Genomic DNA, 15,487 nt, shown 5'->3' on the forward strand with positions numbered 1-15,487 from the left:
CAGAGTTGCACTGGAAGACTGAGAGATTCCTAGAGAGAACATATTAATCAAATGATTCTCTGATTCTATGAAATACACAAATAAGCCAAATCCACAGAAGTCAAAGTCACCAATGTACATAGAGAGCAGACTGTATAGCTGTGTAGTGTGAAAAGGCCCAGGACATAACAATGGGCTTGTCCCAATTGTCTCAATAGTTTTTATCACACAAGGTTAGTAAAAATGCAGTTGCATAGGATAATAGCATCGTCAGCAGGTAATTATCATATGATTTTGTATCTATCCTCAACGGTGCTACAAGTTCTCTCTACATTAGCTTACTTGCTAATTAGCTTACTTGCTGTTCCCCGCTATGATCTTTGGAATAGCGGTATATAAATAAAACAAATTATTATTATTATTATACTGATTCTGTTAACAAGGCTATATCTTTGAATAATAATAATAATAATGATAATGATATGCATCTGAGGAAGTAGACTGAAGTCTACGAAAGCTCATGCTGCCTATTTCTTTCTTTTAGTTAGTCTCAAAGGTGCTACAAGATCTCTCCACATATTGGAGATTACCACACTAGGGTAAAAGCGTTCCCCAATGTGTTCTCACTGGTGCGAGCCTGGAGCGTGATGAGAACCAGAATGCTAGTTTACCGCACAGCGGAACGCCGCCATCGCCACCGGGCGTTCCAAATGTGTTCCAAATGTATTCCCAATGTGTTCCAGGGACACCATTTCTGGGAACGGTTTTGAACCGTTCCCAGAAATGGCGTCCCTGGAACACATTTGGAACACATTTGGAATGCCCGGCGGCGACGGCGGCATTCCGCCGTGCGGTAAACTAGCGTTCTGGTTCTCATCACGCTCCAGGCTCGCGCCAGTGAGAACACATTGGGGAACGCTTTTACCCTAGTGCGGTAATCTCCACTGATTCTACAGACTAACACAGCTATATCTAATAATAATAATAATAATAATAATAATAATAATAATAATAATATGTACCCAAGAAAGTAGATTGAAGTCTACGAAAGCTCATGCTGCCAACTTCTTTCTTTCTGTGAGTCTCAAAGGTGCTACAAGATCTCTCTACGTACCGATGCTACAGACTAACACAGTTATATCTTTGAACTGTGTCTCTCCCGTTCCTGATTTGCATTTTAATTGTTGCTGCAGAGATCCTTTTCATTTATGGTTCCTCTGCCACCGCCACCACCATCACCACCATGTGTTCCCGGCTGGTTCTTCTTTTACAGAAAATTTGGTACCAGAAACAGAAATAACATGGAAAGAAGAGAACAGGGATAATATAACATGTTTCCGCAAACATTTTGAAATGAAAGAACCAGTCCAAGGAAGCTTTGCATAAGTAAAGAAAGATCCAAAACACACTGCAGGAATAATCCAGTTTGAGACTGCTTTTACTGCCCTGGTTCAGTGTTAGGGAAGTTTTTGTGAGGCATTTAGCCTTCTCTGTCAGAGAGCTCTGATGCCATAATAAACTACAATTCCCAGGATTCCCTAGCACTAGCCAGGGCAGTTAAACGGATTATTGCTATAGTGTGTTCTGGACCAAAAATATGCATAGAATCTTCTAGAGACTGTTGGAAATTTTCTTCCAAAATACATGCAGAGATTATTTTTAATTTCACCAGACTCCATTTTTCTTACGAGTTCTATTTTGGTGCATATATTTATATTTTTCAAAAACATGCTGAGTGTAGCTGGTGAGGCAGGCTAATCTGCTTTTCCCTTTTGTCTTTGTTTTGCTATTCATGCATGCTCAGAAAGAGATGTTGGAGGCAACTGCTGTCATTTGTAGGCAGGCATGGTTGTTGTTGCAGTTGTGCTCCTTCAAGTTGTTTTCAACTTTTGGTGATCCTAACTTGGAGTTTTCTTGGCAAGATTTATTCAGAGGACATTTGCCATTGCCTTCTCCTGAGGCTGAGAGAGTGTGACTTGTTCAAGGTCACCCAGTGGAGTTTATGGCTCAGCTGAGAATCAAACCCTGAGGTCTCCAGATTCACAGTCCAGAACTCAAACCACTACGCCCTGCTGGTTCTCCCATAGGCAGGCATAGAAAGATATAATAGGATCAACTGGAGAAGAATCCCATTCTTTCCTAACTCAGGCTTTATTGCACAAACACTACAGTGTCCCATCACATTATCTTTATCAGGGACTTGGATGAAAGAATAGAGGGCATGTTTATCAAATCTGCAGGCGACACCAAATTGGGAGGAATGGGTAATATCCCAGAGGACAGGATCAAAATTCAAAATGACCTTAATAGATTAGAAAGCTGGGCCAAAGCATACAAAATGAATTTCAAAAGTGAGAAATGTCAAGGAGGAATAATGAAATGCACAGATATAGGATGGGAGACTTGGCAACAAACAGTATATAAGAAAGAGATCTAGGAGTCCTAGTAGACCACAGTTTGAACATACAGCAGCTAAAAAGGCCAATATGATTCTAAACTGCATCAATAGAAGTATAGTGTCTAAATCAAGGGAAGTAGTCCCACTCTATTCTGCTTTGGTTAGGCCTCCCCTGGAATACTGTGTCCAGTACTGGGTGCCACAATTCAAAAAGGATGTTGAGAAGCTGGAGTGTGTGCAAAGGAGGGTGACCAAAATGGTGAAAGGTCTGGAAACAATAAAGCCCTGTGAGGAGAGACTTAGGGAGCTGGGTATATTTAGTTTGGAGAAGAGAAGGTTAAGAGGTGATATGATAGCCGTGTTTCAATATTTGAAGAGGTGTCATATTAAGGATGGTGCAAGCTTGTATTCTGCATCTGCCGAGAACAGGACCTAGAGCAACGTATTGAAACTACAGGAAAAGTGATTCCCATTCCACTTCAACATTAGGAAGAACTTCCTGACACTAAGAGATGTTCAATAGTGGAACATGCTCCCTCAGAGAGTGGTGGAGTCTCCTTCTTTGGACATCTTTAAACATAGCCTGGATGGCCATCTGTAACAGGGAGTGACAGATTTCCTGCATGGCAGAAAGGGGGTTGCACTGAAGGAGCTGCCGGAGCCTTTGGGGGGATACAGATGAGCGGCTCCATGCAGACTGACGCGCTCCCTAAAAAGAAGCCGCCTAGAGTGACTTATTTTTAGGAGCACCATAATGGCGCTAGCATGCCACAACGCCACCCCTTCTGGAGAGTGCCCTTTGGGTGTGCGCATGCCCATGTGGGTGGGGCTGCAGCAAGAAGGCGCATGGGCGACGCTAGTAGGGCTGGACGCATATGGATGCCCTGTCCTCCAGAACCCTAAAATCGGCCCCAGGCCTGCGCTTTGCACCAGTCTGTATTGGGCCTTAGTTAACGGAGGTATGCTTGTATTGCTTTGCACCATCACAACCGATATATAGTTGCATACATATTTTTACATAAAGATTTACCTTCTAAGTGATTGCTATTTGCCCTTCTACAGCTTAAGCTTGCAACATGTATAATGTGCATTTTGGTTGTCCAATGAAGGTATCAATATTTTGTGGATTTTTGGATGATGCTGTACTTTACTATATGGTCAATTATTATTATTTTGTGTATTTTATTTTCTTATTTCCATCTTTCTCCCAACATAGGGACTCAAGGCGGCCAACGTGGCCACCCTTGTAGATACTTTCTGGATGCGAAGACACTGCATTTTAGCCACAACAGAGGAATCCTAAAGAAAGAGCCAATGGACTGAGACTTTACTGTTTGAGTTTTCCATAAAGGTGCTTATGATTAACACTGTCAATTTTTTTCTTTCTCCTGTATGATTTTTAACACCTTCATCTGCTGAAGAAGCCAGTGGAGATTTGAAAGCTTGCAGCATGTATAATGTGCATTTTGGTTGTCCCCAAAAAAGTATCACTGTCTTGTGATTTTGGATGATACTGTAAATCCCAAGGTGAAAGACATTAATAACTAGCGAGAAGTATGTGTATTTGGATGGGGTTGATGAATATAATGGTGAATGGAAACTAGAATAATTTTCTTCAAGAAAAACTCTTCCTGTTCCTAACTGCCCCTGCTTTTAGGATGTATATGGGAAATGCTGAGTTTGGTATCAGATTGTCTTATTATAGACCTACTTCCATTAGCTCTATTTAAATAATTGTCCATGCCTACCGCTATTGCCATGGTTTACACTACACAGAACAGTATAGCAAACAGAAAAGTCTAGGAAGAAAGTGTTCACAAAGTAACACATGAGAAAGTTTTAATGTCTAAAATATTCAAATGATGCAGTAACAGTAATTTTCTGGCATCCAGGTAAACAGTGTGCAGACAAAACAATACACTGTGCCAGAACGCAAACACGACAAGGTGTATGTACACTCCCCAAATTCATACAAAGTTAAAAGTATAAACACACCCAATATGCATCGAAAATAAAAAGTATATGAGCTTCCATATAACATACAAAATATAAGATATAAAAATATCCAGCATCCAAAGTGCATGAAAAAATAGATAAAATATAAAAATATCCAAACACGTTTTGATTGAACGTCTTCTTCAGTGCAAAATAAAGCTAAAAAATGGGAAATATAGTATAGTTAGAATATTATTGACAAATAAATACTATATTGTAAAATAATAATCTGACAAATATACCTGTAGTAACAGTAAAATAATTATCCTATTTCCAGGGAGTCATCCAGTATAAGTAAGTTATAAATTAATCAGGCATCATTTGAATATTTTAGATATTAAACCTTTCTCATGTGTTACTTTATGAACACTGCCTACTAGACCTTTCTGTTTGTTACACTACATATCATCATAGAAGTAGTTTGCATATGATTGTAACCAGAGAGAATGGATAAGAACACACTTATGTTTCTTTCATTCTTTGTCCTGCGTCATGGAGATGTTGAAATTATTGAGTATTTTAGCTCTTATCTCCACTTCCACATGATCTTATCCGTATTCAGAAGAAACCCAGCAGAGCAAGTACAGTATGTAACATCTGTCAATCTGAGCATGATGACAGAGATGCTAAGCAAAAATGGAGTTTGGGCAAACAGAAGATATTTACAGTCTTTTTTTTTTACTGTGTAATATCACGAACCCAAAGCAAAAATCCAGGTCTCCTTGGCATAGTCATTTAAAATTCTGGTTAACTCACCTTTGTTATCTGGATGACCTCCATCATGAGCTCACCATGATATATGGGAAAGGCAGCAATATACAGGACAATCTTTACTCAGAGAGTGCTTAGTTCACTATATGAAGTGGCATAGAAATATGAATGTTATTGTTAATGCTACTTAGGTGATACCAAAAGAGGTAATAGGAAGTAATAGTACCACTCTATTCCACTTTGGTCAGGTCTCATTTGGAATATCTGTGAAACAGCGTTTTGAGAAAAACAATCACAATGGACTGGGAAAACCCATTTTTATTTCAAACCACAGCTTTGTACCAGCTGGCTGCCTTACCATTTGCTGTTTTGTTTCGTTATCTATGCACCTTTTGGAATCTATCTATAAATTCAAGGTATGTATGCTTATTTTATTTTCTGTATACTATTTTTTTCCATAAGAGCCAGTGTGGTGTAGTGGTCTGAACGTTGAACTATGATTCTGGAGACCAGGGTTCAATTCCCAGTTTGGCCATGTAAACCCACTGGGTGACCTTGGGCAAGTCACACTCTCTCAGCCTCAGAGGATGGGAATAGCAACTCCCCTCTGAAGAAACTTGCCAAGAAAATCTCATGATAGGTTTGCCTTAGGGTTGCCATAAGTGAGAAACAACTTGAAGGCACACAATAACAACAACAATGTGAATGTTTTATTTGTTAAATGTTTTTTTTTCTCTAGCAAGAAATACACTAAGAAATGTCTACAATCAAACAATAACCGCAATTATGTACCTTCCAACTGTTCCAGTTTGGTAGAGACAGGCCCAGATAATCTGTTGCCCCACATTTTCAGATGCTTTTAAAATGTCCAGGTTTTTCTCTCTCTCTTCCCACTTTCCCTGTTTGTCCTCAGCTTACTTCAGTTATTGAAAACTGAGGTCAATGTGCAAGAATAGTTTGCACTCAACTCAGCAGGGGAGAGACTCAGGCAAAAGCCAACTGCTGCAGCCTCTCCTGGTTTGTGCATTATATAGTGTAGCAATGAGTCTCTCTAGGGGAATTTTTAATTAGCACAATCTAATTAATTAATTAATTAATTAAAGGTTGTGTTACAAGCAACCTTTATGGGAAAGTTTCCCACCTATATACTAAGAGAAAAGAGATCAAAGAAATGTTGCAGAGGTAGAACTCTCTGAATAAAGTGTTTATTTTATTAAGGGGGGGGGGGGAATCACACAACAATCCATGTTCACTCACACATAACATACATGCCAGGACTAAGGAAATCAGGAATTAGCTTGGAATAGTTGGAGGCTAAACTAATGGCGATACTTACACAAGACGAGGCTTGGCTCTGGATCCAATTGTGAAGGGGATGGCATGGGATATGGCTGTTAAGGTGAGCAGTGGGGGGGACGGACGTACCGATACTGGTTAGAGTTCACAGTGACAGACTGTCCCTGTGCCTTCTAAGTAGCCACTAACAAAGGATTTTGGGGCTCTTTTATAGGCAGAAACTAGCCTGAAGGCAATGGTATTTGTCCTACATCAAAGGAAATCAAATCTGCATTGTAAATGATTGCTTGGACTGGCAACCTCCGGGTTGAGAATGAAGTTGTAAACCAGCCTTATTGGGCTTGTCCAGCAAAACATAGTTTTAATGATTGTAATATAATGGTTTTTAGAGGATTTTGTATAGTTTTGAATTGGTTATGGGTAGTTTGTTTACACCGTTGGGGATATACGTTATAATTGTATCATTTTATGTTGTAAACCGCTATGATCTATATAGGAATAGCGGTATATAAATAAATTTTTCATTCAGTCATTCATTCTGACTCAATTGCCTGTCTTCAAAGGTATTAAAATTTCCCATTTGCAACTCCCAAACTATTCTGTTTGATGTGCATATGGGGTAGTGTGGATGTGACCACTTGATTCAGAGATTATGGTTGTCCAGAGTACAGCGTCTGTTTGGGGACATAGGAAAAACACACACACACACCAACATTCAGAAGATTTTGGATTAGCGCAACCGTGGCCTTATTGTTCGGTCTGCTCAGCTATGACAACGGGAATGGGAATATCACTTTTGCACCACACCACAATTCTAACTGTTTAACTGGAGTTGATACGATGATGTGAATTTCCAATAGGATACCTGCCTTATGTCTCCATTTATCATCATCATTATTAAAAAGTCCACTTGCTGGAAAATATTTATGGAAAGCAGCAGAAGGTGGGAGAAGAGATAAGCACCCATGCCCTCTTCTTCCCTGCAAATGCCCTCTATCCTCAAAGTCACTTTAGGCAGAGAGTTAATTTCTTGCCATTTCTAATTCCCAATTTTAGAAATAATCTTCAGTTCCCTAGTTCAAAAAGCCTCAGAAACAGCAGGAAACTTCTCAGGCTGAAAAACGGCCTAACTGACTTTGGAAGCCTTTCTGCTCCTTTTTTAGATACGTTTTCCTCTTGGTAGGTGGTTTCATCCTGGCTGGTGCTGCCATGGGCTACTACGCCTGGCTGGTATTTGCATCTGCTTTCTGCTCTCTCACTGTAATCCATTCAGCTGACCTGCAGCAAGTCCACAAACGGGCATTCTTCTTCCAGATGACCTGGCAAACACTGTGCCATCTTTGGCTGCACTATAAAGAATATTATCTCCAAGAAACTGCATGCCCCAGGTAAAGCCGTAATTGTTCCAGTTCGTTAATGCAATCAGTTAATGCAGCTCACATTTTTCAAGCAATTTGTTTTGTTGAGGTTGTTTACCTTTTGTTGTGTTAATATGTGTAACAGGAATAGCAGACAGACAACTGTGAGTCTTGATATCCAGGGATCCTATTCTGGCAATAATACTATTATTACTAGTACTACTTCTTTTGATTGTAGACTTAGGTCCAAAACACACTGCAGAAATAATCCAGTTTGAGACTGCTTTAACTGCCCTGGCTCAGTACTAGGGAATTCTGGGAACTGTAATTCTGTGATAGATATAGCCTATACTGTCAGAGAGCTCTGGTGCCACAAGTAACTACAGTTCCCAGGATTCCCCAGCCCTGTGCCAGGGCAGTTAAAACAGTCTAAGGAGATTAGTGCACAGTTTAAAAAATTGACTTACCGCTGTAGAATTCAATTAGAATTTGGGATTCATCCGGATTTTACCACATGGATTTTTGTCGCCAATGCTGCCAGTTGGGTGCATCCCAGGTAACATCTGGCTAGAATCTGAGTTCTGCCAGCCTCTTTTCAAAGCCGGGAGCTTCCTGGCTTTGCAAATCATCCGGCTGAATTCGGATTCGAGCAAAAGCGTGTGCAATAAAATCTGGATGTATCCCAAATTAGAAATTAATTTGGAAGCAGTAAGTCAGTTTTTTAAACTGTACGATAATCTCCTAGTCTTTTGATTTCTTGACTGCAGTCTCTGTTTTGATCTATGTTTGATCAAAGGTACAAGAACTCTTTTACTATCTCTATTTCCTCATTGTCTATGTTGAATCTGTATAGATCTGCCGTGGTCATTATTTTTGCTTCCTTTATGTTCAACAGTAAGCCTGCCTTTGCATTTTCTTCCTTCATCTTCCTTTGTAGTTGCTCTAAGTTTGTGATGCTTTATGGTAGTACTATGGTGACATTTACATATCTTAGACTATTGGTATTCCTTTTTCCTATTGTTACCTCTCCTACTTCTGTGAAGTCTGTTTTTTGTATAATATTTTATACATATAAATTGAACAGATACAGTGAAAGGATGCAGCTTTGCCTGACCCCTTTGCCAATTGGGAACCATTCTGTTTCTCCATGTAGAAACTGTATCTGATATAAATAAGAACAGCAAGAGATCAGGTCACACTAAGAGTTAATATACAATGAGATAGCATTTGAGTTCTGTAGAATTCAATATACTTCTTCAGGCTCTGGATAAAGCAGAGAGACCAGGTGGTAGAGGAAAGAAACAACTGTTATTTTTAAAGATCCAGATGGATGTCTTGGTTACTAGTCTGTTTTCATTTATTTTATATATTGCTCATCCATGCATATACGTTATACATGCATTGTAGTCTAATCACAAAAACGGAGCAAAATTTGATGCACAGAAGGCAATAGATGGAGGGGAAGGAGAGAGAAGGGGAGAGTAAACAGATGAAGATTATGTATTAAGATCAGATACAAAGCAGATAAATAGGTAACAAATATGGTTTGAAGCACATGCATTTAATCTTTATTTCAGCATGAAATGAAGGTTAATAGTTGCAGATTAATTAGGTTAAGTTGTGCTCATTGCAAAATGTTATAGGCTGCCTCAATATGACTGTTAGAATGAACAGAATATCTTGCTGCACCTTCACCAAATGATGTCTTAGATAATTCTGAACAGTTAAAATAATGAAAGATATATTTTTCAAACTGAATTGTCACAGCCGAGAATATTTTGCACTTGAAACCTATTGGACTCATTAGAAAGGACAATAATGCTAAGAAAGGTGAAGAGAAGTAGAAAGAGAGAAAGAATACATGCTAGATGGATGGACTCTACTGAGGATGTTATGAGTATGAATTTACAGGACCTAAACAGAGCAGTGGAGAATAGGGGGACTTAGAGATGTCTCATCCACAGGGTTGCCATAAGTCAAGATCAACTAGAAGATGCTTAACAACAAGAAGAACCTTTGCTTTATAAAGGCAAAGTATATGTTCTTCTCCTTCTCACTTTCTCTGTTTCAGATTTTTCATTACCCTTTCTGCCCTCATGTTGATGACCCAGAAGGTCACCTCACTGGCTTTGGATATCCATGAAAAAAAAGTGAGGATCTGGTTGCCGGATGCAGAGAAGGAATCCTTTGGATGGCATCATTTCCAGGCACTGCCATTTTGTACCTATCTGCTCTCTTTCCCTACCCTACTGGGTGGACCTTTGCGTTCTTTCAACCAATTTCAGACATGGATAAAGTATTCCAAAAGAACATCTTCCCAGTGCTCCATTTGGGCTGCTGCTCAAAAAGGCTTGGGCGCTCTGATACTCAGCCTCCTGAAAAATATTGTCAAGGGATACATTTGCTCTCAGACGGATCTGACTGACTGCACTCACTTTGGCTGTATTTATGTCATGTGGACTTCAGCCTTGGTCTTCAGGCTGACTTATTACTCTAACTGGATGGTTGATGAGTCTCTCTTCATTGCAGCTGGCTTGGGTTTGAAACTAGGCTGCGATCACTGTATGGGAACGGCTGATGGAGCCCTTATGGACACGGACATTTGGACCCTCGAAACGACCAACATGATTGCCGTCTTCACCCGAACATGGAACAAGAGTACAGCTCAATGGCTGAGGAGGCTCATATTCCAGCGGAGCAAATCACATCCTCTGTTGGCTACTTTTGCCTTCTCCGCCTGGTGGCACGGCCTCCATCCTGGTCAGGTCTTTGGGTTCTTGTGTTGGGCGGTTATGGTGGAAGCTGACTACTGTTTTCATCGCTTTTTCAGTTCGGTTGCAAATTCGCAGCCTCAGAAACTGGTGTATCAAAGCCTGACCTGGTGTCACACACAGCTAGTTGTGGCATACATTATAATTGCTGTCGAAATGAGGGGTCTCTCAATACTTTGGTGGCTATCTTTTTCATATAATAGTTTCTTTCCACTTGTCTACATCATTTCGCTCCTCTTCTTAGCAAAGAAAAGAGTGATCAGTTCGACTGACCCTCATTTGCACACTTCCTGATATTAGAAATATGTATATATTTATTTAAAAGAATGAGGGTAATCTAGACAGATTTTAAAACTTTCAATGCATTCTGCAGATGCGTTGTTGTTTTGTTGTTGTTGTGTGCTTTCCAGTCATTTCTGACTTATGATGCCAAGCTGAACCTATTATGGGATTTTCTTGGCAAATTTCTTCAGAGTGGGTTTGCGTATAAGCGTATGCTTATTCATATACTAGGAAAATAAATAAATGGAATACAGGTACTTGCTTGGCATTGCCTGGGTTGATTCTGTTTATTTCATTTATGATTTGAATGAAATGAAACAGGTGATACTTAAAAGCCATAATTTTTTGACATCATTCCATACAAAATGGAACCAAAACCAGCAACTGTCTCAGGTTTTCTTTTCATCAGACACTGAAGAGAGATTTCTTTTCTCCATAGTATAATCTAGAACAAATATCTTCACAATTGTTATCCTACATTGAATTTCCTCCTTTTTTTATTGGTTTTGCTTGCCTCTTTCTTTCTTTCTTGTTGTAACTGTTAATAAATTTAATAAATCTTTTTTGAAAAGAAAAAAAATCCTCTAAACTTTGCCCATTGGCCCTGAAGGTGCACAAAAATGTTTGCGATGTCAACCCAAGTATAAATGTCAGTCAAAATTTGAAGTATCCAAAGTAGTTTAACAGCTGTATTCAAAACCTTACTACTGTCTTTGCTTTGGGTAGCATAATTTAATACACCAGGTCTGGTGACACCGATCAAGCATGTGAGTTTCTATAGTGACAAAAGACTTTAAATTATAATACAAATATAAGTCTGGATACCTGGATCTTTCATGTTACCCCTATAAAAGCATGAACTTTTCCAAAATAGTTGCAACACTGTCAGGGTTCGGAAAAGCAGAAGTGAGTTGTTGATGCATAGCTATTATCCCACGGGAGACTAAACACAGCCAAACCATTCAGGAAAATATAGAAACAGTTTCTATTTAAGCAATGTCCAAGGTGCTCAGTAGACACTTAAAAAATACACAAATACTTGAATAAATGCCCAAGTAATCCTTCAGCTTGGATATAAAGTGCTCACATACTGTAACTTTGCTAACATGCTGAAAACACTGAGCAGCCTAAACACTGGGTTGCCTCCCCTTAAATCCACTTAGCAAGTGACAGATAAAGCAAATGTAGTTCCCTCTCCCATTCCTTCCCTGCTTGTGTTACTGTCTGTAGAGCAAGGATGGGCCCATAGGTATTGCTGGGCTGCCATTCTCAGCAGTTTTCGTGATCATAGTTAATGGTAGGGGATGCTGGGACTTGTAGTCCACCAACATCTGGAGGACCACAAAATTCCCATCCCTGCTGTACAATTAGACCTAGCATGACAGTCCCATTATATGGAAACATCTACTGATGCACATCCTTTCAAGCATTCAAATAATACTAATGACACCCACAGTGTTCTCCGGTTATGTGTGGCATCCTATTCAGCTGCTGACCTATCTTTCTGGCAAATGCACCACAAGTGCAAAGCACAAGGTGGTGCCATTGCACAGCTTCATTATTGGGATGTGCCTTCAAGTCAACATCAACTTATAGTGATTCTGCCCTAGGATGTTCTTAGCTAGATTTGCTCAGAAGGGGTTTGCCATTGCCTTCCTCTGAGGCTGAGAGAGTGTGACTTGTCCAAAGTCATCTGGGGAATTTCCATGGCTGAACATGGATTCAAATCCTGATGCCCTGGAATCCTAGTCCAGCACTTATACAACTATTCTATGCTAGCTGCCCACTGCTGATAACATATGGTAGTACCCATACCTTTAGTTTCATGTCTTGGTGGTTTGCTTCTCATCTTAGCTGCTGTTGAACAAACAGCAGCATTATGCAGAGGAGAAAAGTGTGAGAGCAACCCATGGTGCTACAGTATATTTTGGTCTGTTAGTCTTGTAGTTCCACACCATTTCCTGCCTTGGCTAGTTAGGTAACAGCAATAGCAATACCATTTACATTTCTATACTGCTTCATACTGAACTAAGCAGTCTCTAAGCAGTTTACAATGTGTAAGCCAATTGCCCCCAACAAGCTGGGTACTCATTTTACCAGCCTATGAAAGGGTGGAAGGCTGAGTTGACCTTGGAGCCCTGGGATTGAACTCACAGTGTTGTGGCTTCAGGACCGGCATTTAACCACTGCGTCACCAGGGCTCCTTCACTGTCCAGGTAAGGATGTCCCATGTGGTTGAGTCAACCCCAGCTGATGGTGACCTTGTGGATGAGACATCTCTAAGTCCCCCTACCCTCCACTGCTCTGCTTAGGTCTTGTAAATTCATGCTCATGACTTTGAATCTATCCATCTGGTGTGCAGTCTTCCTCTCTTTCTACTTCCCTCTACCTTTCCTAGCATTGTTGTCTTTCCCAGTGACTTGTGTCTTCTCACGATGTGGCCAAAGTACGACAGCCTCAGTTCTGTTATCTTGGCTTCCAGGGAGATTTTTGGTTTGATCTGTTCAAAGACCCATTGGTTTGTCCTTTTGGCTGTCCACAGGATCCTCAGCACTCTTCTCCAGTACCACACCTCAAGTGAGTTGATACTAACCCTATCTGCTTTTTTCAGATCTTTCAGCCATACTTCGTGATGAGCAATACAATGGCTTGGACGGTTCTAACTTTAGTGTTCAGCTACACATCTTTACACATTAAGATCTTTTCTAGGAAAAACACACAACCTGATTGTGCTTTGCTAAAAGACTCACCAGATGGCAGCCTGATCCAGTGTAATAGCTCTTTTCTGCATATTAGAAGGTTGCCGCCTCTCTATGGCCTGTTTCTATGGGCAAAGTTGAAACAGCTAGATAGGTGTGTTTGGTGGCAATGAGCTAAGTATGGTGGAAGATGGAAGGCAGCAAGAAATCCAGAGCTGATCCCTGGTCTGGGTCCCTCCAGGGTTTGTATATGGCTATTGAATCTCCTGCAAAAGACTTCAGCCACTCCACCTAGGGCAGAATCTTGTTGGAAAGAAGCACTGTCCTAAGGACTAGTGATCAAGGATGAAGAAGACTACTATAATAACCAGTGCAAGGAAATGGAAGGAAATAACAAAAAAAGGAAGAACAAGAGATTTCTTCAACAAGATAAGAGAAATAAACACCCAAATTTAAATGCTATATGATGAGAAAGGAATATACTACAAGACTAAGAGGAAATGATAATAATAATAATACTCACTGGATGCAATACACAGAAGAGCTATATATAGAGATAAAAAATGAATTACACATGGAATGAAGAATGATATGAAAACTTGCCCAAGGTCACCCAAGGTGGGTTTCCATAGGTGCACAGGGAAGAGAGCCAGCATGGCGTAGCAGTTTGAGGGTTGGATTGAGACTCTGGAGTTTGATTCCCAGTTTGACCATGGCCTGTTACAGACTGCCAAAATAAAGCTGCTTCAGGTCTCTTTGGAGGTATGCTGTTTAAATGATGCATGGGACCTAAGAGTCCGGAGGTCGTGCCAAAGCCATACTACACTCCTAATCACTGGAGTGCAGCTTTGGTGCAGCTTCCGGATTCTTAGGGTGCATGCATCATTTAAACAGCATACTTCCAAAGAGACCCGAAGCAGCTTTATTTTGGCAGTCTGTAACAGGCCCATGATACCCACTGGGGGACCTTGGGCAAGTCACACTCTCTCAGCCTCAGGGGAAAGCAGTGGCAAACTTCGTCTGAACAAATTTTGCCAAGAAAACCCCATGATCAGATTGCCTTAGTCGGAATAAGTCGGAAATGACAACAGCAACAACAGGAAGCAGGGATTTGAATCCTAGTCTTCCAGAATCCTGGTACAACACTCAAACCACTACACCCCATTGGGTCTGTTCTAAGGTCTATGGCCAAGTAGTGTGGAATGATGTACACGTTGGTTCTCATATCTAGGCTGATTTCAAGCAAGCACTAACAGCATGGAAAGCAATTTCTATATTCCAGCAATTCCATTTCTCCCTTAGCCCTCAGGACAAAGGCCTTTCTTCACTCAGGATGTTGTGCAACTCCTTGAACTTTGCCCAGCTGCTCTCTCTGAGCAAAACCTTTACCTCTGGGTGCGTGTTTTTCATCCAAATGTTTCCTTCAAGTATAATATGACCTACCCTTTTATTAATGCCCTCCTGCTTAAATTATGAGAGCAAACATCTCCCCTCATGCACAGCCTGGCTGCTAGGTTCCCAGCTGACACCAAACTTGGTAAATGGTAACTGTATTGATTTCCCAACAGTGTTTTATTAAATATTAATGCACACCAATCCTCACCTTCTGAAAGCTGAAACTGGAAATCTTTTCATGGGATCTCTGTGGGGGAGCTCCTGGCTTGATAGCTCACTTGGAGGGTAAAACAAGCATGTTCCCATGCCCTTGCAGCTCAAAAATAATTGCTCCCACTGGCAAGGATCTCAAGGTTCAGGGCCTGCCGAATAAATTTTGACTGCCTGAGCTAGAATATCAAATGGTGCTCCTCAGTCACTCAGGTCAAGGTCCAGAATACCTACATTACTTTGGCATCTTAGGCAGAAAATGCTTCAAAACATTGCTCTTCTTAGAATAATAGAGTTAGACGAGACCCCAAGGGCCATCCAATCCAACCCTGTTCTGCCATTCAGGAACTCACAATTAAAACACTCCTGACAGATGGCCATCCAGCCTCTGTT

At 40.6% G+C, this 15,487-nt stretch overlaps 1 protein-coding gene across 1 annotated transcript; it reads left to right on the forward strand.

Moving 5' to 3' along the window:
* The first annotated feature begins 3,131 nt into the window (after window positions 1-3,131).
* Window positions 3,132-11,119, forward strand: MBOAT4 (membrane bound ghrelin O-acyltransferase MBOAT4). Its single transcript, XM_089539844.1, has 3 exons — window positions 3,132-3,196; window positions 7,543-7,767; window positions 9,809-11,119. The coding sequence occupies exons 1-3, from the start codon at window positions 3,132-3,134 to the stop codon at window positions 10,800-10,802; spliced, it is 1,284 nt and encodes a 427-aa protein (XP_089395970.1). The 3' UTR covers window positions 10,803-11,119.
* Window positions 11,120-15,487: the final 4,368 nt, after the last annotated feature.

This window comes from Sceloporus occidentalis, unplaced genomic scaffold (assembly GCF_023333645.1).
Source record: "Sceloporus occidentalis isolate IW3139 unplaced genomic scaffold, rSceOcc1.0.p SCAF_1, whole genome shotgun sequence".
NCBI lineage: Eukaryota > Metazoa > Chordata > Lepidosauria > Squamata > Phrynosomatidae > Sceloporus > Sceloporus occidentalis.